Source organism: Acinonyx jubatus, chromosome B3, assembly GCF_027475565.1.
Source record: "Acinonyx jubatus isolate Ajub_Pintada_27869175 chromosome B3, VMU_Ajub_asm_v1.0, whole genome shotgun sequence".
Lineage (NCBI taxonomy): Eukaryota > Metazoa > Chordata > Mammalia > Carnivora > Felidae > Acinonyx > Acinonyx jubatus.
The window spans coordinates 83,506,676-83,530,931 of NC_069386.1; the positions used below are offsets into that span (position 1 = coordinate 83,506,676).

Sequence of the window (24,256 nt, forward strand, 5' to 3'; positions counted from 1 at the left end):
GTAGTATATACTAGATAGTTAATATATAAATATGAAAAGGGACTTTTGATAAGAATGGTAAGAAATTACAATGGGATATTTAAAAATATTAATTTCTTCCATTCAAAAAACATGTATGTTTTTAGCCACTTTGGTCAGAACACTTTCAGCTGCAAGAAGCAAACAAAACCAAGCAAAACAGCTTCAGTAAAAAGAGGAATTTATTGGTTCATGTAACTGACAGTCTAAGGATTAACATCGAACACATGTGGATGCAGGCACTTAAATAACGTCAATCAGGAATCTTTCTATTTCAGCATTACTTTTCCTCTGTGTTGGTCCCCATCCCTGCTGCCCTGTTCCAGTCACATGTGGAAGGAGAAATGGTCCCAGCAAACTTAAGCTCATATAGGCTTAATAGAACTTTTAATTTCACAGGACAAACTTCCTTCATGATAGTTCCAGTAAAAGTTCTGGCAATGTCCATCATGACCTACATTGGTCTACATGTCCATCCCTGAACTAGAGAATATAATATTCTGATTGGTCACCTGAACCATATGGGCTGAATGGAGCAGAGTGGGTTCTTGAAGGGAAAGTCAGGAAGCTATTACCTCAAAAAGGGGATGGGGAGTGGGGAGGCCAAAACAAAAGATAGCCACTTTACACAGAAAAATTATCTTTAGAGGAACAATACAGATTAAAAATAAAACTGCATATAAAATATTTACCCTTGAGAAAAATCTTAGAGACATAGAAAATTTCTCTACTTAAAAAAATTACAGAGGCGCCTGGGTGGCTCAGTCGGTTAAGCGGCCGACTTCGGCTCAGGTCATGATCTCGCGGTTGGTGAGTTCGAGCCTCGCGTCGGGCTCTGTGCTGACAGCTCAGAGCCTGGAGCCTGTTTCAGATTCTGTGTCTCCCTCTCTCTGACCCTCCCCTGTTCATGCTCTGTCTCTCCCTGTCTCAAAAATAAAAATAAAACGTTAAAAAAAATAAAAAAAAATTACAGAAAAGAACGGAAAAATTAGACTACAGAAAAGAACATGATAATTTGAGCCATGAGACAGTGGAATAATAATAACATAAATACGCTAGCAGAAACGTCATCAGATTTATACTTCAACTAATCCCAGAATTAATTTCTGCAAATAGAGAATACAGGGATGGGTCCTGTGCCAGTGAACAAGCTATTTCAAAGCACTTTTAGGTGGTTTCATTCTTAAGCAATTGAAATCATCGTCTCATATAATTGGTATAATTATAAATTGGTCTCATCTAGTTGTCAGTGTAGGTCCCTAAAGCCCCTTTAGTTTGAATGATTCAAATGTTTACCCTGATTTGAAGCTATTAGTTGCAGCCTGTGGTGTTCTGCCTTTGTTTTTCCAGTCACCAGCATCTGGCCAGGGTCACTCAGCAGGGGCAAGGTTTGTGGATTGTACATTGACGTCTCAGCTCCCCCATGTGGTGACAATTGGAATTAAGTCTGTCTCCCTTCAGAGGCAGGATCTGCTGATTAAAAACAAGTAAGCACAAGGAACATAATGAAGGTGAATCGGTGTAAAAAATGAACTTCAAACTGCTTCTGTATATCTACTTTATTCTAGACAAAGATGAAATTGAACATAATACACATGGAAGTTTTAGTATTTTTCTTCCTGTCCCTCGGGATATACTCCCTGGGTACATATGCCCCACTTTGGAGACCAGTGACCTAGAGAAATCCTCACACATAGGGCCCAAAAGATACATACAATATTCATTGAGACAACTATTTTTAATAAGAAAAAATTTTGAAGCAAGTTACACGTCCATTAATAGGCAAATAATAAATTTTTAAATATTCATTTGAAGGAATATATGTACTCAGTGGAATACCTGACAGCAGATTAAAATAACTGGATTAGAGCTACCCATATCACCATGGATAAATCTCAAAAAATTGATGAGGGAAAAGGAAGTTGTAGGATGATGTGTAGTATATGACACCTCTTTAAGCTATGAGCACTTTAGGGACACCTGGTTGGCTCAGTTGGTTAAACATCCGACTCTTGATTTCAGCTCAGGTCATGATCTCACAGTTCAGTTTGTGAGACTGAGCTTTGAGTTGGGTTCTGGGCTCACAGTGAGGAGTCTGCTTGGGATTCTCTTTCTCCCTTTCTCTTTCTGCTCCTCCCCCTGCTCTTGTGTACACGGTCTCTCTCTCAAGATAAATAAACATTTAAAAATTAAAAAATAAAATGTGAGCACTTTAAAATATGTTAAACAATCCTATATATTATTTATGGATACATAAATATACAAAAATAGTATGTACATGTGGGTGACAATCAAAATCGCCAAAGTCAGGATAATGGTTATTTTGGAAAGAGAAAGGGAGAATTGGGATTGAGGAGGGGTCTAGAGCAAATGTGGTTAAATGTAAGATTTGAGAAAGCTAAGAGATGGGTACTGTGTTTTACATATAATATGCTTAATATCTTATTATGTGTTTAAATTACTATGTAATATTAAAATATTCCATAAAAAGATTTTTAAAAGTACCCCAAGGGGGGATATGGGAGGAAAACTAAAAGGATAAAGCAAAATTATCTTATGTCTACTTTATACCAAAGCAAACACAATAGGAAATGGAGTGCTATAAAATCACCTACTTGAATACTAAAATGACCAAGAATTATGATAGGCATCCCATTGGAGAGAATGAGCCAAGAGCTAAAATCTTCAAAAAATGAGGGGGAGTGACCTGAAGGGTATGCAGATGATAGCCACAAGTAGAGATCCTGTGTCATAGCCTGATGACAAGCTGGGGGTTTTTAGGCAGGAGGGAGAAAACATCATCTGGAAGGAACCAGGAGGACAAAGAACACACCTACTCCATGACAGGGCCTGTTGGGAGCAGGGGTGCAAAGGTAGCAGGGTCCTGGGAAAAGCCATGTTTTCTTCAGAACAAGAAAGTTAAGGATCTGTTCAGAGGAGAGGGTGAAGATATAATGGATTTTGCTGATGACTCTCAATAAGTGGCCAAGTATGAAAGGATTAATGAAAAGTGAGACTTAGAATGTATCTAATGATTGTGTAGGACCTATGGAAAATGTAAATCGCTACATAAATGGAAAACATCCTTACAACCTCTTTAACTGCCTTGATTAAGGAAACTTCATTCTGCTTTCCTAGTTTTCTTTACATTAACTTCTATTTTCTAAAGTTACAATATTCTTGCCCAGCTGTATTAATTCTTGTTCCTTATGGTTCTTCTTACATTCCCTATACATCTTTTCTAAGTTCTGTTTGGGGAGGTGCGAGAGAAACTCTCCTTTTAAGCAAAACACCATCATGTAACTAATTGCATAATGTTCTATTATTCTGTCTGCCTTAAACACAAATATAATAATGACAGGAATTTTAGTGCTGGAAGAGAACTTAAAGATAATATAATGCAATCTTCTCACTTTACAACTGACCGGAGATTATGTGGTTTGCCAAATTAAGTGGTTGGTGACTAGCAGGACCAGGGTTAGAATCTATGCCACCTCTCCAACTTCTGTTTTTCTTTTTTCCCTTTCTTTCTTTCTTTCTTTCTTTCTTTCTTTCTTTCTTTCTTCCTTCCTTCCTTCCTTCCTTCCTTCCTTCCTTCCTTCCTTCCTTCCTTCCTTCCTTTCTTTTTAATTTTAGAGTGAGAGAGAGCATGTGAGTTGGGAGGAGGGGAAGAGAAAGAGACTCTTAAGCAGGCTTCATGCTCATCTAGGGGCCCAGCGTGGGGCTTGATCCCATGACCCTGGGATCATGACAGGAGCCGAAATCAAGAGACGCTTAATGGACTGAGCCACCCAGGTACCCCCGCCTCCCGCTTTTCTTTGAACAGCAGAAACAGAATGCACCTGCCAGAGGGGAACTGTATGCTGGTGGTTAAGTACAGGCTCTGATGTCAGACTCTCTAAGTTCAAACTGTAAATCTGCTACTTATTTGCTGTGTGACCTTGGCCACATAATCTAACTGCTCTGTGCCTCAGTTTTCTCATCTGCAAAATGTAAAGCACAATTGTATCTACTTCATAGAATTGTTAGAAGGATTAAATGAATTAATGCACATAAAGAGTGACCAGAAATCTAAGATATTATTTCTATTCAGCACCCACTCTGCTAGCTGCTGATATAACAGAGATTAACAGAGGCCAGGGACATTTTTAAAATCGATTTTTTAAAAGTAATATCTACACTCAACTTGGGGCTCATACTCACAACCCCGAGATCAAGAGTCATACACTCTGTGGACTCAGCCAGCTGGGTGCCCCAACAGAGGCCAGGGATTTTATCCATAGCTGCTTTTGTTTGGTCTGGAGTTTAAGTAAACCAAACCAAAGCAAACCAAACCACCACCAACAACAAAACTATATCTGAGCAAATGTTAACAAATCTGGATTTTTCACATAGAGATCTAAATATCCAATTTCTCTTAAAAATTGGAAGGTCCAACATCTAAGTCAGAATTCTAATGTAGTAACAATTGGCTGGAGCTAAAATAGCTGCCCCCCTTAGTCCACACCACTCACATAATGTATATGCATGCACTCATACCCTTCCAGTTTCCATCTTTAAACTTTACCTGCCTGATGTCTGCATGCCTTTGAAATTGCATTCTAGACTAAGGCAGTTTCTGCTCTCAAGGAACTCAATCCAACAGGTGAGATGCATCTTCTAAACAATTCACAATACAGTGTGATGGAAAACACGTACAAAGTTGCAAAGTACAGAGTACAGCAGCAGTCTGAAGGAACATGAGGGCATACTGAATGGTGGAGGTGCTGTGCTGGTAATGCATGTTGTTAAGAAAGCAGACTTGAAAAAGAAAAGTAGTAGAAGAGGATTGCAGGGAAAATAGGATGTGCAAAGACAATGAAATGGGAAACAGTTTGTGTGTTTAGCAACTGAAAAGTTCAGTTTTGGAGAATATAGTAAGAAGGAGAGAAGTAGGCTGACACTAGACAATAAAAGCCCTAAAGTTTGGATTTTACCCTGTAGAAATGGATAGAACTTGAAATGGTTTGTCATTAAGTTCTAAATCCAACTTTAATGCAATTATGCCTGGATATCCTTGCCATCCTCTTTCAAATGTCTTTGGACCTCCTGTTTTAGAAACAAATACTGTACAATCCACAGTATTCTATGAAACATTTCAATAGCAAATTGCCACCTCAACAAGAAGCTCTGTCTCCTAAAATACAGTTTGAGTGGCTAAAATACAGTTTTTAGATTTGTCTGAAAATTTAGTTTCCTTCTCTGTAAAATGGGGATAATAATAGCGCCTACTTCAGGGCTATTAAATTGAGAATTGAACTCATTATGACTCATGGAAAGAGCTTACCAGGATACCTAACACAGAGTAAAAATAGTCAATTAGTATGAGTTATCATGATTATGATACTTATTGAGCCTTCCTTGTCGATTTTACCTATCATTGAGAAAATATAACATTTCACTGAGTCAAATATGTATGTTTTCCATCGGAAACTTAAGTTAAATCAAGCCTGGTGTCATCTCCAGGCTATAAATAGTAAAAAATGAATGCAAAAAATACTAGATGAAAATGACAAGATAAAACTTCCTTTCCTTCTATATTATTGATTGCAAACGTTTCAATAACGATTTAAAGATTTTTGTGCAACATAGAAAATGCAAGTTATCGTCTGCAGTTATTAAATATAATAGCTTATTAGCAGTAATAAAGGTACTTAGGTATAAGAGACTTTTCTCCAGTTCCTCCAGGCTCGACGAGGAGGAAAACCCTCAGGCAAAACACCTTTTCACATCTGACAGTAACATCTTGGATAGCCAGGGAGCTCAGACAATCACTTGGCGGGAAAAGAATAAATACAGACCAAATTCACACAGTCTGTTTCTGTTTAGTTTATATACTGCGATCGAGTCTATCAGGTTTCGTGCCTTGTGGGACTTGAAGTCCACAGGCAAGAAATGATCGCGGTTGTTGAAGCTTGGAAGGCGGCAGTCCAGGCAGGTCTAAGCAGTAAGGACTACAGCTCCCGACACACATTGCAAGGCCGCGCCGTAATTACGGGCAACCAACCATACCGGAGCAGGGCAAGCTCCACCCCACCCGGCTCGAGGACAGCTTCCACCAATGGCAGAGCTCCCAGCGCAGAGCTTGCGGGTTAGGTTGTGAGGTTCGGGCCGGGGGCGGGGAGGAGCTGAGGGGGTTCAGAACGCGCTCGGCCGCTGGGTGGGTCGGGGCGTTCGGCGCGCCCTTCATTGAAGCGGCGGTGGCTGGGCTGGGCGCCGGGAGTGGGAAGCGACGGCGCGGCTGGAAAATGCCAGTCCATTCCCGAGGGGATAAGAAGGAGACGAACCATCACGATGAGATGGAGGTGGACTACGCCGAAAATGAGGGGAGCAGCTCAGAGGACGAGGACACGGAGAGCTCGTCGGTCTCCGAGGATGGAGATAGCTCAGGTGTGCAACCCACCGGGGCCGGGACCCTGAGTCCTTGCGCCCGGCTCACGACAGGCCGCTCTCCGCACTCCGGGCAGCTGCGTCCTGCTGGGAGTGCTGGGCGGGGAGAGAGGGAAGGGGCGGAGACTGGCTCCCGGCCCTCGGCAGCACCCGGACTCATCGTGGGGCGCTGCCTGGCTCCAGGCAGGTCCCTGCTGGCAGGGCGGGATCCGGCGCGGGCCTGGGCTCGCCCAGCTCCCGGACGCTGCGCAGTCCTGCTCGCCGTCGGACCAGCCTTGGGGACCTCCGGGCAGTGCCCACGGCTGTCGACCAAAGTGGGGAATGCCTTGCAGCTTGTCTGGGAGACCCTGGAAATGCCTCTTACCCCCAGACCACCGGCTTCTTTCCTTATTTTTCATCTTTCCAACCCTTACTTCTCAACATGGGTTGTCAGGGCCGAGGTCGGTTAGAATTGTGCCGGCTCTTGGCTGGTTTAGAATTTGTTAATCTCAGCTTCCAAGTCAGCCTGTCAGTCAGCACTTGACATCAGCGTTCTTGCGGGGGCCGACTTGGAGCTGTCCCATTTACAGCATCTGTCTGAACTTTGCAAGACTGAGAGCCCGTCAGGGGTGATTTTGGATCTTCATATACTTATAAACTGGCAGATATTGGGCAACTCTGAAATTTTCCAAATCTTTTCTTTCTTGTAATCTTTTCCAATTTGGGGCTGTTTCAGGTTTTTTGTAGGGTTTTTGGGGGACTGGGGGGGGCAGATTACCACCACAGATGGATTTTGCACACTTTCAGGATGGTTATTAAAAAGAGAAATGGAGGGGCGCCTGGGTGGCGCAGTCGTTTAAGCGTCCGACTTCAGCCAGGTCACGATCTCGCGGTCTGTGAGTTCGAGCCCCGCATCAGGCTCTGGGCTGATGGCTCGGAGCCTGGAGCCTGTTTCCGATTCTGTGTCTCCCTCTCTCTCTGCCCCTCCCCCGTTCATGCTCTGTCTCTCTCTGTCCCAAAAATAAATAAAAAACGTTGAAAAAAAAATTAAAAAAAAAAAAAGAGAAATGGAATATATGCCAGCCTGGATTTTCTTCTTTCCATATGATGAGAATTAAACTTTCTTGTCTTGGCCTGATTATTGGTTATGTAAAGCAAGGACTGATGACAATCTGTTAATGCCCGGACACCCTCTTTTCAGGTTTCTCTTTAAAAGCAAATCTCCATGGAAGTACGTAATTTCAGTCAATAAACTAGCCATTCCAAAATAGGCCTTTATGAGTGACTTACTTGAGATGCACTGGACACTACTCTGTGAGGTGTAAATAAATAGTTATGATCTGCTCTCAGTTAAACAGTTGTCATAAACCAGAACTTGATTAAACTGCCAAATAAATACTTAATTGTAAACAATGCTATAGGATTTCAGAGACCGGAGGAAATCTTTTCTGAATAGAGTGGCCAGGAAAGGCTAGTTGAAGAAGGTGGGATTACCTCAATTATCTTGACGAATGGGTAGAATTTGGATTGGGATGATATGTTGGCTTGGGAGGAATGTAAGAAAAAAATGCAAAGGCTGCTAGAGTTTAAGTCTTATTCAAAAGAGTGAGAAACCGATTTTGTTGAGAGGATTTGAGCTAGAGAATGAGAAAGAAGTATAGATGTGAAAGATTTCAAAAATGAAAAAAAAAAAAACAACCCACAATGCATGATGGGTGAATGCCAGTTTAGGAGTGAAGGTAAGAGGAAAACCCCAGATACGAGGAGATGGTGGTAGCATGAATAGAAATAGAAAAGTGAAAGATTTGAGATGAAGGTGGAAGATAGAGTATTTCAGACATGTTGCTTTTGAGGTGCTTGTGGTATATTTAAGTCAGAGTGTCAACTGACAGATGGAAATGTAGCATTGGGACCTGCTTGGGCTAGGAAGCATGATTTGGAAGTCATCCGTGTAGCCGTGAAAGTAGGTGAGATTTCAAAAGTGAGCAATACAGAGAAAGAACACCTAGGCTGTGTGTAAACACATTTTTTAGATTTGTAAAACATTTTATCTCCAAGTGTTGTTTTTTTGATGAGAGCTGAAGATCTCACAAAGTGACATCTATTTGTTAAAATTCTCAGTGATTTTTCACTGATTTTTTATTCCTTCCCAGAAAATAATGGACAACTTAATTTGTGAAGAATGTAATAATTTGAACTATATGTCAGATTTTTTTTAAGCGCAAAGAAACTATTTAAATAAATTATGCAGTTTTGCTTCTTGTGAAAGCATTTCTTTTCTGCTGAATGGCTTTCATGTTAAACTTCCACAGTTTTGTTCTTCTCAAACATTGGTGCTGAGCAGGTCCTAAAGCTACAGAAAAACACCTCTACTATCCAGAGATACTGGGAAGTGAGTCATCTTGCGTGACCAAGTTTTAAATAGTCCAGGAGTAAGCTATTAAGAATCAGAAATAATTTTAATCTGTTTTAGGAAAGTTAAAAAAAATGAACCCTATGGTTCCTTGGTGTATTTAACTCTTTACCATAGCTTGACCTTTATTTAATGAAGATCGAGATGCAGATCATTTTACGCTTCACTTATTTCACTTATGTTGAAATATATGTGATGTAAAAATAGAAGATAAAGGAATATAGGAGAGAGCTGGTAATTTAACAGTTGCTTTCCTTCAAAAGTTTGCTTATTTTTTCTTTTCATTTTCCTCTTTCTCACTTACAGTAATTTGGGAACAATGGGAATATGAGTAAGAGACCAACAAATCTGGTGGTAAACAGAATGAGTTTAGTTTTCTTCTTTTGTAACTGGCAAATCTGTCACGTAAGCAGTTCTGAAAGAAGAATTCTAAAAGTGTTTTTGAGCAATATTAGCCTTTAATGGACATAATCGTTTTGGTGTTTAAGTTCTGTTGAGTTGAAGGAACATAAACCAAAAATGGATTCATTACTTAATAGTAAAGCTTGTTGTCAGCCGTTTAAAGTGATTTAAAAATGAATAAAAACAAAAAGGTCTAGAGATTGCTATAGTTTTAACTCTCAATTATATTTTAAGTTAAAACCTTTAGTAGAAATTATTTTGGATAAACATTAATTTTCTCTTAAGGCTTAATATAGGCCTTGCATATCTAACTTCGTATTACAGTTTTTTTCTTTCTTTTTTTTTCTTTAGCCGTTTGAATTAACATTCAGATAATTTGGAACATAAAATTAATTTTTTTCTTTGCTATTTGTCTTTTTATTAATAGAAATGGATGATGAAGACTGTGAAAGAAGAAGAATGGAATGTTTAGATGAAATGTCCAATCTAGAAAAACAGTTTACCGATCTCAAGGATCAGTAAGTAGTGATGTCAGAAGGTCATTGTCACTGAATCTCAACCATGTCACGTGTATACTGGCACAAGAGAAATTCTATTCACTGAACTATTTTCCTTTTTGTATTTTATGAGACTATTCTAAAAGAGGCTTCAACTATTTGCCTTCTGAAGACCTCATTAACTAAACTAAGGGTTTTGAGACAGGTTTGGGGGTGTATAATAAGATTTCTATGTGGATGTTGGTAATTAAAATGTTTTCCCTGGGTGGTTGGACCCTTGGTTCTAATTTGCTTCTTTCATTTCTTTGTTAAATGATTGAATAAAGGTAGCTTTTTAAAAATTTTAGAATAACAGAATATTTCCCCAAAATGGCATGTGATTTTTGTTTTAATCAACATTGGGTAATACATACATGTTTTCACATTAGTTTGCCTCTGGAAGCAACTATATAAGGTTGGCAGATATCCATCCTTACCTGTGAGAAAATTGATGCTCAGAGGAGTGAAGTGATTTGCCCATAGTTCATCAGCAAGTGATAAAGTAAGCCAGGCCTTCTGCTTCCTAGTACTAGTGACTAGTGACTTCCTAGTGACATTCCTTCCACTAAGGCATGACTTTGGAGGAAATATAGGGGAGTAGAAAGAGCACAGGCTCTGAATCCAGGCTTTTTTCACAGATTAAAAAGGTGTAATAGTAGCTATTTTATTGTGAACTGTTAGGATTGTATGAGCAGTAGGTGAAATTCTTAGTCTTGGCTGGCACATAGTGTTTCTCCCCCTCTTTATAATGCCAGAACTCTTATGAGAAGTTGGTTACACAAGAATGGACCCCAGTGATCTGAGAGAACAGAATAGATGCAGATATAGATTAAAAAAAAATCTTAAATGTGAGCTTTTACTTCAGAACTTGCTGGCAAGGTCATGGGGTATAGCTACGTGTTAGGAATTGTAAATGAAAGAAACTTCTGAGACTATAGACACCTAATTTATTTGGAAGCTGGCTCTTCAGTTCATTAATTCTTCATAATTTTGCTGTTTATTCTTTTCTCTTACCTCTTCCCTAGAGAGGCCCAGAGAACAGATGAAAACATGGTTAATATCTGGAATTGCCAGACTAAAAGGGGACAGATTTGTTTATCAAATGAATCCTGCTGTTTATGACATTTCTGGTCTTAACTTTCATTGGTATGAGAGGTGAACATATAAATGTTCCAAGCTAGTGCAACATATTGATATAAATAATCCAAAATTTAAAACTTTGGCTTTAAAAAACATGGTATCATTTTTTTATTCTAAAGATTTACATTATTGATTGTAAATTTGAATTAGTTTGGATCCCCAAGGGATCCATTATTTGGGCAACATGGAGAGTTCATCCAGAATCATTCTGGAAAAGAGGAAGCAAATTTGTATTTTTATATTTTAGCACTGGTAATCCATGAATGAATAATTCTCACACAATTAAGATACACCTATTGAGCTTTTAAAGTGTATTTTATGGTTATCCAAGAAATGAAAAGTACTGTAAAGCTCTAATATAATATATTACAAAGGAGAACTTTGCACCTAGTCAGTCTTTAAGCCTACTCTTGCTCATCTTGGGGCTGGCAGTTGCCTTGAATTTTGCATTTTCATGGCTCATTACCAGCCATTTCTCCCACCAGCCTCATTCATCTCAGAAACATATTAACAGTAGACCCGTTACCACTATTAATAGGATTCTTTCTCAAGAGATTGGTATCCAGGGGTGCCTGGGTGGCTCAGTTGGTTAAGTGTCCAACTTTGGCTCAGGTCATGATCTTAAACGGTTTGTGGGTTCGAGCCCTGCATCAGGCTCTCTGCTGACAGCTGGGAGCCTGGGGCCTGCTTTAGATTCTGTGTCTCCTTCTCTCTCTGCCCCTACCCTTCTCGTGCTCTGTCTCTCTCTCTCAAAAATAAACATTAAAAAAAAGAAGAAGAAATTGGTATTCAGAAATGTGTTTTAGAAAGAAATAATCCTTGCATCAGGTTTATAATTATCTTTTTTTTTATCTGCCCCAATTGCATTGTTGCTATTTTTATTCTGTTGTACTGTGAGCAGGCTCAAATCCTCTGTAGAAGAGGTGGGAGATATAATGATACAGTGATAACAACAACATCAACAAATTCTCCTGCTTCTCCTGTTCTAGCACCAGAGGGCATAATAGCACTTCTTTCATAAGGCAGAAAATCCACCATTTGGCAGTTTGGATATTGGTGGAAGGTTCTTCCACTTCATTAAAAAAGATAGAGGAACTTACACTGCCCAAATTTTCATGTATTTCAATGTTCAGTATCCAGTAAACATTAATTGGGCATCTACTCTGAATAGTATTGTGGTTGCTGCTAAGGGACTCCTGATTCTTGGCTTTGGTGAGTTTATACTTGAATTTTAAGGTTGTTGAAATGATACTGATTTTGAGGAATCTATTCTTTTAAAAGGGTAGTTAATTGAATATTGTTAATATACATAGCCTCTTCATTCAAGACACTGTTCACCTATTCAGGATACCTTATTGATATTTTAAGGCTGATGTTTTTCCAGTACATTCATCATTTGTATTGAATTTTTAGCATTTTGCCTGAAGTTGTATTTATGATTTCAAAAGCTATAACTATCACGTTATAGTTTTTTGACTTTGCACATTTGTTTATCATTGTATCTTGAGTTTTAGAAAAATTTAACCCAGATGATAATGTATTATTTTGGTAGTTAACTCAGATAATTTTTCCATTTTTGTTTAGAAAAATATTTATTGTATTAATACTCAAAGTTGCTCGAATACTTCAAAATCATATAAATCTTTGTGCTAATTATAATGATCAATTATAGACATTCAATATTGATTTTCTTGTCTTTTTTTTAAGCTTCTATTTTAATTCTAGTTACTATACAGTGTTATATTAGTTTCAGGTCTACAATATAGTGATTCAATAATTCCATATATCGCCTGGTGCTCATCACAGGTGCATCCCTTGATCCCTATTGCCTATTTAACCCATCCTCCCAGCCCCCTCCCTGATTGTCTTAATTGTATTGGTTTATATTTTCTTTATCTTTTAAGTTTATTGATTTTTGAGAGAGTATGTGCAAGTGTGTGCAAGCGTGCATGACAGCAAGTTGGGGAGGGGCAGAAGGAGAGGGAGAGAGAGAGAATCCCAAGCAGGCTCTGCACTCAGTGTGGGGCTCAGTCTAATGAACTGTGAGATTATGACCTGAGCTGAAATCAAGAGTTGGATGCTTAACCAACTAAAGGACCCAGGTGCCCCCACTTCATATTTTCACGAGGAAAGATAATTTTTATATGAAAGCCAGGTATTGTAATGTTTTCAAAAGCCAACTGCTAGTTATACTAACACCTACAAGCATAATCAGTGGTTTCTTTTAGAACTTACTACATGCCATCCTTGTGACATATTCTTCACCCTTGATAAAGTAATGAATGTCAAAAAAAAGAATTTACAAATGATCTTAAATTGTTAACCTGCTTTGAAATTTTTAGGATATCTATGAAATGCACAAAGCCAGGATTACAAGTGCCTTTTGTAAAGAATGACAATGTAGACATCCATCTTTAAAAAGAGTTCTATCCTGTAGGATTATTGCCAGAAGTAAACTTTAAGTTGTCTGTCATTGATAATCAAGGTGAAGTTAAAGGTGTGACAGCTGGCAAATTAGAGTATTTGTATGTAAACTCACAAATAGAGCAACAGGGGTTCCCAGCCCCATATTTCATTTCTGCATCCACTGAGCAACCATTTTGTTACACCTTCTTCATTTGCAGTCCAGACAAACTGGGTATGCCAGAACACAAGTTCTGTAGCCATCGGTTTTTACCTTCATCATTCTACTTCCTCTTTGTTCTTTAAAAACCAAGTAGGCTGAATATTATAATACTGTTTTTCAGGAAAGGTGGAGAGAAGCCAGGGAATTTTTTATTTTGACAACTAGTAATGTTTATATCTAAAGTGTTCAAAATGATTTCTTTGTTTTTTAAAAAATTTTTTAGATGTTTATTTTTGAGAGAGAGAGAGAGAGAGAGGGAGAGAGAGACACAGAATCTGAAGCAGGCTCCAGGCTCTGAGCTGTCAGCACAGAGCCCAACGCGGGGTTCAAACTCAGGAACCTGTGAGATCATGACCTGAGCCAAAGTCAGATGCCTAACCAACTGAGCCACCCAGGCGCCCCGATTTCTTTTGTTTCTTTTAAAAGTGTTTTAAATAACCTTTTCTCCTAGAATTGATTTATTGTTCTGCAGTTAAAACAAAACCAAACATGTAGAGTGCAAAAAAGTAGTAGCTTAGTTGTATTTTTTGTACTGAGTTAATTATTAAAGAATGATATATCTAAATATAAAATCTGCTTTGTGATTATGTACATAAAGTCAAGTAATGTAACTGAGTTTTTCACTTAAGATCAAGAAAAAAATACACTTGGTAGGTTATTGGAATATGAATGATATTAGGAAGAGATAATGTTTAAAAATGGTATGTTAGCCTTTGTTGGGCTTTTAAAATTAATATTTTAATTTTTGCTTTGTTAAGACTTTATAAAGAACGATTAAGTCAGGTGGATGCAAAACTACAAGAAGTCATAGCTGGAAAAGCACCAGAATATTTGGAACCACTGGCAACTTTACAAGAAAATATGCAAATTCGTACAAAGGTAGCAGGTAGGAAAGTGAAACATCTTTTCCATTTAGTAGAATATGAACTCTTCACTAGATTTAAAAGGTGTTTGTCAAGTGAGTGTTTCTTGTTAGTGAAATCACAAATATATTTACAGTGAACAGAGCATTTCACTCAATCAGCCCATAATCATTTATTAAATGCCTCTTGCTTTCCTCTGCTGCTGTGGGATATCAGATTGCTAGCAGTGTTGTTGAGACGATACTTCCACATGTGAAACAATTAGAGACATGATACTTTTATTAAGAGCAACTGTTAGTATTTCAGTTGAATTTTCCTGTTACCTAAATTAAGATTCAACTTAGTACGCTTAGTACTTTTCATCTATAGGAGTGACAAGGATTTTTTTATTTATAAAAACATTGACAAAATGTTTGATCAGGATGTTATGGAATAGGGAATTAGTCTTCAACTCTGTAATTTAATGATAATTTATTATTTTGATAAGTTTGGTCACTCATTTGTGGCTACGAATAAATGAAAATATACTATACTTGTATGGTTAAGGTTCAGTCTTTTGTTATTATTGGAATCCAGCCTCAGAATTGTGTCCTAGCACACATGACAAAGGATATATCTGTTTGAAGATCACTTATGTTTTTTCATAGTTGGACTAAAACTGAATTTTAACTAATAGAGGTGCTGATTTTTTTTTCTTTTTGGGGGACACTAATTGATCCTCCTGTACCTATTATGTAATACCTAAAGCATTGTTCATAATAGGTTCTTTTTGTATTATTTCTACCTTAAACCAAATTTTATTCTTGAATGCTTAATATTGAATATGTAGATGATATGATACTTAACTTGCTATTTTTACAAGTTGGCTTACCACACTCTGAAAAGTAAACAAGTCCTTAATTTTCTTTGACATTCTAAAAGAACTAAGTGATGCATAAAGCTATACCCATACATACTCAAGTAAATAAGTGCATACAAAACTGGTGAAATCTGAATAGTGTATGGATTGCATGAATGTCAATGTCTTGGCTTTGATATTGTACTCCAATTATGTAAGATATTATCATGGGGAAAACTGAGTGAAAGGTCCAAGGGAACTACCTGTACTATATTAAGTTGGCAACTTTTTGTCAATCTATATTCATTGCAAAATAAAAGTGAAAAAAAAAAGAGGTTAAAAGAAGATAGTAAAAAAAAAAAAAACAACTAAGTGAGACTTACTGGATGTTTAGGAAGAATTACTTGAATTAGTTATTCACTTTTCTACTATGTGGCCTCTTGTACAAAGAATATTGTGTGTGTGAATGTGTTGCTAATGGCATAGTTCCAGATATCTGTCCCATGCCTTTACTGTATAAGAAAGAATCACATTTCTAGGGTCAACTATGGGACTGAGTTTGGTGTATATATCTAGAGCCTTTGTTTGCCATTTTTGTGATGGTGTATTTGCACGCCATGTTTTATACTATTTTACACTATTGTTTCATACTATTGCATTGGTAGCTTGAAGTGAAACTCTCTTGAGCATCCATTCTCTAGAAAAATCAGGAGCACTCAAACATCATTATCAGTTTATACATTTTGTTGTATCAGTTTATACATTAAATCCTTTTGGAAGGTTTGGACTCTGAAAATAATAGTTAAAAAAAAATAGTGGTTTTGTTTGTCATGGTATCCACTTGTTACTTGGAGAATATGTGATTAATGAAACCAGAGTTTATTGACTATTTCCATTATGAGTCCTGAGAGATTACTTTTCATAGGAAAGGAGTTTTATTTTCATTTTGCTCATTCTCTGTCAAACATTTTAGAGTATTCTTTAGAAGAATGGAGTAAGAACTAAAATTTGCAGTGTAGTTTCTTCCTCGCTCTTAAATTCTTAATTCTCTAGGCTGCTTTGATATGGATTTTAACTGAGCCTTTTTATTTTCAATTTTTAAAGATTAAGTTAGAATCACTTGTCAGTTTCTTCCTGACTCATCTTATAAAATACAGTTGGACAGAATTCCTGTAGGGAAGTGTTAACGAAACTCATTAATGCTAACGTAATCAGAGTAATTGTGTTTGGTTGCAGGAATCTATAGAGAGCTCTGCTTAGAATCTGTAAAGAACAAATATGAATGTGAAATTCAAGCCTCTCGCCAGCATTGTGAGGTACTGTTATTTTACTTGTACTTTTAATCTAATTTCAACCCTTCAAGTCTTTCTGAGTGTGGTAGGTAAAGTAAATAAAATAAGTGAAACAAAATTAAATTGTACTTTAGTTTATCACTTGTATGATATTTTTTTTAATACAAGTGCAGCAGAAGCTGTATTGTAAATAGGACACAAAGAAGGGACCATAGAAAAGAATGAAGGGAGATAATTTTAGAAGTTTTGCAACTGTTACCTTAAAAAGACTTTGTCATGATCATGTCATTTGGCATTGCTGAAAATATTAGTGTAATTAGTATAATATTCAAGTTTAGACTAAAAAAGTGTGAATCTAGTGGTACAGTTGGAATGTTGGGCTTATTATTAATTTGACTCTCTAGATCTATTTCCTCATCTTAGGACAGAATTCTCTATTTATGGGGAAAAAATAGATGTATTTTTTCTATGGAGAAAGTCTCTTTGGATAGTGTTTAAAACTAGTGCTCATTTTGCAGATAACTTTTCATATAACCTAGGTAAGATCATAAATACATTAGTGGAAATAAAATAACAAATTCTGTCATCATTCTTATCTTTTATTATTTTATTCCATCTTTGTAAATTATTAAAATATTAAGATTAGATTAAAAAATTATGGAATGTGTTTCATTTTATTTATTTGTTTATTTACTTATTTAATTTATTTTTGAGAGAGAGAGAGAGAGAGAAGGACAGAGAGAGAGGGAGACACAGAATCTCAAGGAGGCTCCAGGCTCTGAGCTGTCAGCACAGAGCCCTATGCAGGGCTTGAACCGATGAACTGTGAGAACATGACCTGAGCCAAAGTCAGACAACCCACTGAGCCACCCAGGCATCCCTCATTTTCTTGATTACAGCTGACATGAAACATCTTTTTGATGTTTACTGGCTGCTTGGATTTGTTTTCCTAAGAAGTGCCTGTTCATATCTTTTGCCTTTATGTTGGGCTGTTAGTGTTTTCCTCATCAACTGTAGAGGTTCTTTATATATTCTGGATATAAATGCTATGCTGGTTATGTGCTTTGCAAATATTTTTACCCAGGCAATGGAATGTCTTTTCACTCTTTTTGATAACTTGGTGAACAAAAGTTTTACATTTTAATGTAGCTAAATTTATCATCTTTCCTTTATGATATGTGCTTTCTATGTCTTTCCCATTTTGAAGTAAAAAAAAAATGTATTTTGCTTTTAAAGGTTGAAATTTTGCTTTTTAACGTTTAGATTGCTAGACTACCTCTAATTCATTTTTGCATGTGGTATAAAGTATGCATCTAGTTTGTTTTTGCATATGGATAGGTAATGTCGACACTGTTTATTCCATACTCTGTTGTTATACCATGAATCAGCAATTCCATCTTTTTCCCCCATCTTTTTTCCCCATCTTTTTTATATCAAATGTCCACTTACATGCCAGAGTGTTTCTAGCTGTTTTTTTTTTTTTTAATGTTTATTTATTTATTTTGGGGAGGAGTGGCATAGAGAAAGAGAAAGAGAGAGAGAGAATCCCAAGCAGGCTCTGTACTGTCAGCGCAGAGTCCAGCACAGGGCTTGATCTCACAGACTGTGAGATCATGACCTGAGCTGAAATCAAGAGTCAGACACTTAACCAACTGAGCCACCCAGACACCCCTGTTTATAGCTATTTAAAAAAAATTTTTTTTTCAACGTTTATTTATTTTTGGGATAGAGAGAGACAGAGCATGAACGGGGGAGGGGCAGAGAGAGAGGGAGACACAGAATCGGAAACAGGCTCCAGGCTCTGAGCCATCAGCCCAGAGCCTGACGCGGGGCTCGAACTCACGGACCGCGAGATCGTGACCTGGCTGAAGTCGGACGCTTAACCGACTGCGCCACCCAGGCGCCCCTATAGCCATTTAAATTTGTTTCATTTGTGTTTGACTGCTTCTGCACTGGTAGCATAATACCTTGCTTTCAGTCTAGTAAGTCTTGGTAGTTCAATAAACTGATAATTTTACCTTGCTCTTCTTACACTTGTTATTGTTAAAATTTTTTGTTTTTGTTTAGTAACATCTTTTAAAAAATTTACTTTTTATTTCTTGCTGCTGTATAAAAAATCATTTTGTATATTGATATTGTATCCAACCTTATCTACCTCTCTTCTTAATTCTAATAATTTAATTACAAACTCATTAGATTTTCCATGTGGGTAGTAATATCATTTGTTAATAATGGCAGTTTGTTTCTTCTATTCTGATCTTCCTCTTATTTGTTTTGTCTTAGTGGCACTGATAGAACATCATAAACTAGAAGCAGTGAAAGCAGATTGTGGTTGGGTTCTTGATTTTAAGGGAGTGCTTCTTATGGTTTTCCAATATTTACTGTTGGGTTTTGGTAAATACTCTTTATCAAGTTAAGGAAATTTACTTTTATTTCTTATTTTCTAAGTTGTTTTTTTTTTTTTTTTACCATGATAGTTGTTATATTGTATTAAAGGCTTTGTCTACATCTGTTGAATTAGTCATGTTTTTTGCTCTTAATGTATTTTCTAATGTTAAACCATCCTTGGATTCCTGGAATAATTATTTTTACTGTGAATTATCAGATTCAGTTTGCTAATATTTTGTTTAGAAGCTTCATTTCTATGTTTATCAGTGAGACTTAATTTTTAAGTCTCATACTGTCCTTGATTTGATCTCAAGATCCATAAAATGAGTTAGGAATATCCCATATTTTTCTCTTCCATAGAAATATATAGTTAAGATTGCATTCATCAGTTCCATGGGTGCTTAGTACATCTTGTCTTTGTATATTTTTAAACAGCCTCATACTTATAGAAAAGTTGCAAGAAAGTACAAAAGAACTTTTCTGATGAAGATGACCATGAGTTGGCAACATGATGCACCATCACCCCTGAATACAACAAATGAAGGACACTCTCCTGTATAACGATACTATAATCATCAAAATCAGGAAATGTACACTGATACATTACTACTGTCTAATCCTCAGACCCCATTTAAGTTTCAGCCGTGTCCCAACAATACCCTTTAGAACAAAGAGATCCAGTTCAGGATCACTTGTCTTTGTCTTTGCATTTAGTTGTCATGTCTTGTTTCCTTCTATGTAGAACAATTCTTTGGTCTTACCTTGACTTTCATGGTCTGTACAAGTTTGAAATGTTCAGTCCAGTTATTATATAGAATGTCAGTTTTGAATTGGTCTGCTTTTTCTTCATGATTAGAGTTGGGTTTTGCCTCTCAGTAAGAGTATCAAAATAGTGATGTGTTTTTCTCACTGAATTCTATTAGGTAGCACACAATTTTGATATGTACCATTATTGGTGATGTACACTTTGATCACTTGACTTCAGTGGTGTCTTCCAGGTTTCTCTAAGTAAACTTACCGTTTTTACTTATTGTGATTAATAAGTACTTCGGGCAGAAATACTTTTTGCGAGTATCTTATTCCTCATAATACTTTCCGTTCATTTATTTATGTATGGACTTATCCTAATTTTTTGTCTGCTTCATCTTTCAGTTACTGAAGGAGGTGTGTTAGAATTCTCTGTGTGTTGGTGGATTTGTTAATACCTCCTTTATTATTTTTTTTATTATTATTTTCTTCTTTATGCCCTAAGAAAATCCACATACTGTTCTTTTCACAATAGTAAAGTCATTCACCATTTCAGATCTGGAGGCCAAAGGTACTGATAATGAGATGCCCCACAATGCATGTCCACTGTTGTGGATTCCTTTGATCAAAAAGGATGGTACAGTCCTGGGGACTAAATGCTCATGATTCCAGAGCTCCCAGCTGAAACTTATCTCCTGTGGAATTTCTTTTATCTTTTTCTTTTTTCTTCTTAAAAAAAATTTTTTTAACTGTGGTTAAGAACACTTAATATGAGATGTATCCTATTAACAAATATCGAGTGTGTAATACAATATTTTTAACTATAGGCACACTTTTGTACAACAGACCTCTAGAACTTAATCATGATGTATAACTGAAACTTTATACCCATTGAACAGCAACTCTCCATTTCCCCTTTCCCCTAGCCTTTGGCAACCACCATTCTACTCTCTGCTTCTACGTGTTTGACTAGTTTGTATATCTTATATAAGTGGTATCATGCAATACCTGTCTGTATGTGACTGGCTTATTTCATTTAGTGTATTATCCTCAGGGTTGATCCATGTTGTAGCACATGGCAGGACTTTGTAATTTTTAAAAAATGTTTATTTATTTTGAGAAAGAGAGAAAGAGTGTGAGCGGAGGAGAGGCAGAGAGAGAGAGAGAGAGAGAGAGGAGAAAGAGAGAGAGAGAGAGAGAGAGAATATCCTAAGAAGGCTCTTTGCTGTCAGAGCAGAGCCAGGTGTGTGACTTGATCTCCGGAACTGTGAGATCATGAGCTGAACCAAGATAAGAGTTAGACGTCCCTGGATGTTCTAATTTTTTTTGACTGAATAATATTTCATTGTATGTATATATCATATTTTCTTTACCCATTCGTCCTTCAATGTACATTTAGGTTGTTTTCCACATCTTGGCCATTGTGAATAGTGCTGAAATGAACATAGGAGTGCAAATCTCTTTGAGATCCTGATTTCAGTTCTTTTGGGAGTATACTCAGAAGTAGAATGGCTGGATCATTTCATTCTATTTTTAATTTTTTAGGGAACTGCCATACTGTCTTCCATAGTGACCACACTATTTTATAATTCTGCCATCTGTGCATAAGGGTTCCAATTTCTCCATATCCTTACCAACACTTATCTTTTGGTTTTTGGATAACAGCCATACTAATAGGTGTGAAGTGATAGCACACTGATTTTAATTTGCGTTTTTCTGATGGTTAGTGATGTTGAACATCTTTTCATGTACTTCTTGGCCATTTGTATGTCTTCTTTGGAGAAAGGTCTATTCAAGTCCTAATTTTTAAATTGAGCTCTTTAGAGGCACCTGGGTGGTTCAGTTGGTTAAGCGTCCTGACTTCGGCCCAGGTCATAATCTTGCAGTTCATGAGTTCGAGCCCTGTGTTGGTCTCTGTGTTGACAGCTGGGAGCCTGGAGCCTGCTTCGGATTCTGTGTCTCCCACTCTCTCTGCCCCTCCCCTGCATGCTATGTATCTCTCTCTCTCTCTCAAAAATAAAGATTAAAAAAATAAATAAGTTGTGTTCCTTATGTGTTTTTAATATTATTAACCCTTTATCAGATACATGATTTTTGAGTGTTTTCTCCCGTTCGGTAGGTTGCCTTTCCACTCTCATTGTTCCTTTGTTGTGCAGAAGCTTTTTAGTTTGACATAATCCCATTTATCTCTTTCTGCTTTTGTTCCCTGTGCTTTTGGTGTCATATTCAAGAAATTATTGCTAAAAGCAGTGTCATGATGCTTATCCTTTATATTTTCTTCTAGGGGCTTTATAGTTTCAGGTTTTATATTAAAATTTTTAATCAGTTTTGAATTTATTTTTGTGTATAGTGTAAGGTAAGGGTCAGATTTCATTCCTTTGCATGTGACTGTCCAGTTTTTTCCACACCACCATTTGTTGAAGAGACTAGCCTTTCCCCATTATGTATTCTTTGCACCCTTGTTGAAGATTAGGTGACCATGTGTTCATGGGTTTATTTCTGAGCTCTTTTCCATTGGTCTATATGCCTGTCTTTATGCCAGTACCATACTGTTAATTTCCATAGCTTTGTAATATATTTTGAAATTAGGTCATGTGAAGCCTCATTTTGTTTTTCTTTCTCCAGATTGTTTTGGCTCTTTGGGGTGGGTGTGTGGGTGTGTGTGTGTGTGTGTGTGTGTGTGTGTGGTTCCATATTAATTTTAGTCTTTTTTTCTATTTCTGTAAAAAAAAAAATTCCATTGAGATTTTATAGAGATTGCATTGAATTTGTGAATCACTTTAGTATGGACTTTTTAACAATATTAAGTCTTCCAGTCTAGGAAGGTCTTGATTTATTTGTATTTCTTTAATCAGTGATTTATAGTTTTCAATATACAAGTCTTTCATTTCCTTAATTTATTCCTAAGTATTTTGTTCTTTTTTATGCTATTGTAAATGGCATATGTTAATTTCTCATGGCTTATATATCTACCAGTTTATTTTAGAATTTTTATATCTCTTAATAAGTGTAACATTTTATCCTTTTTAAAAGTACTTTACTCTGTAACAATGATTTTTGCCTCAAAGTCTATTTTGTCTGATAATTAAAATAGCTTCTGTAGTTTTATTTGGCCTGGCATTTACTGGCCAAATTTTATTCTTCATTTTATTCTATTCTTTTTTTCTTCCAACTTTCTTATGGTATATTTTAGGCATGTTATTTGTAAATAAAGAGCTAATGTGTTGATTTAAAAACTATTTTAAGAATCTCTGTCTATTAACTGGTAAATTTAGTCCAATTATATTTGTAGTGATTATTTGATATTTAATACCAACCTGTTTTATATTTTCTATTTTTTCTGCTTTATCCTTTTTTATTCTCTGACCTTTCCTGGCTGTGTGTGATTTATTGAGTTTTAAAACTTGTTATCATACATTTATACTTTCTATTTCTATAATGATTAGCTTAATTTGTCACCATGCATATCTACATTAGAATCAAATATTAATAACTCTGTCCTCCTCTTGAATTAAAGGACACTTGAACTCTCTAACTCTAGATACTCCCTCCCAAAGTACAAGTTATAGTTTTCAGTACTTTAGTTCCATTTTGCTTTTTTACCTTTCAAATGAAGCATTATTTTGATCTCCTAGATTTAGTTGACTTAGTTCTTTTTAGGTTTATGCATACTCTACTAGTTTTTTTTGCTCACTGTTTTTGAGTTGCAACCCCTCCTTGCATATTCATTCTTTGCTTCTTGAAGAACATCCTAACATTTCTTCAGAGAGTCCCTTAGTGGTAAGCTCAGTTTTTATTTGTCCAAAATAGGTTTATTTGTAATAATTCTGGAAGGACAGTTCAAGGGGATAAAACATTGTGGGATGACAACTGTTTCCTCTTAGCATTTTGAGGGTTTTACTTTCCACAGTCTGCTTAGAAGTCCCATTTTTAGATAATTTTATTTTCCTTCCTTTTACTAGCTACTTTTAAGCCTTTTTTATTGTTGTTATTCAGTTCCTTTACAGTGTGTCTCCACAGAGATTATTTTTCTCTCCTTACTTGGATTTGTTATGCGCTCTGAATCTAAGAATTTGTTTTCCACTCATTCTGGAAGTTTCTCAGATATTATCTTTTCTGGTATTGCCTTTCTTTCATTTTCATTATATTTAATATAACATTATCTGAAGTTCTTCAGAGTCTATTTCTGCTGTGTGTGTGTGTGTGTGTGTGTGTGTGTGTGTGTTAAATTTCTGACAAATCTCACAGCTTTTTTCCTTATTTCATGATTCTGGACTATAGCAGGCTTTATTGTTAGGAATTCTGTGAGCCTTGGACAGAGGATGTGGTTCTTCAGATAGTATCTGCTTTTATTTCTGCTAGGTTGTTTGAACTAGGCATCCTGCTGTGCCAGTAGCACATCTGCTTTAATTTTTTGGCTTGGAATTTCCTAGAAGATGCAGGTAATCTATATTTGAATCTCAGATATGTAGAGGTCAGGCCCAAGATGACATATTTGCTGGAAAAACTTCTTTTCCATTTATTGCCTAACTGACACAGATGCATTTCCCTCAGGCGGATCTTTTCTAGTCTGCCTTTTCCTTAA

At 36.6% G+C, this 24,256-nt stretch overlaps 1 protein-coding gene across 8 annotated transcripts in view; it reads left to right on the forward strand.

The window, feature by feature from the left end:
- Positions 1–6,119: 6,119 nt before the first annotated feature.
- Positions 6,120–24,256, forward strand: part of BRMS1L (BRMS1 like transcriptional repressor) — a 35,378-nt gene continuing 17,241 nt past the window's right edge. For 5 of the 8 annotated variants that reach the window (XR_008299367.1, XR_008299369.1, XR_003422459.2 and 2 more), the window contains exons 1-4: positions 6,131–6,447; positions 9,669–9,759; positions 14,302–14,429; positions 16,481–16,560. Coding sequence is in view for 2 of the 8 variants with exons in the window: in XM_015061588.3 (XP_014917074.1) it covers positions 6,306–6,447; positions 9,669–9,759; positions 14,302–14,429; positions 16,481–16,560 (441 nt within the window). In the remaining 6 variants the exon portion in view is untranslated. Of the gene's footprint in view, positions 6,448–9,668; positions 9,760–14,301; positions 14,430–16,480; positions 16,561–24,256 lie in introns of all 8 variants that reach the window. The other 3 variants (XM_015061588.3, XR_008299371.1, XM_015061587.3) reach the window with 3 other exon arrangements.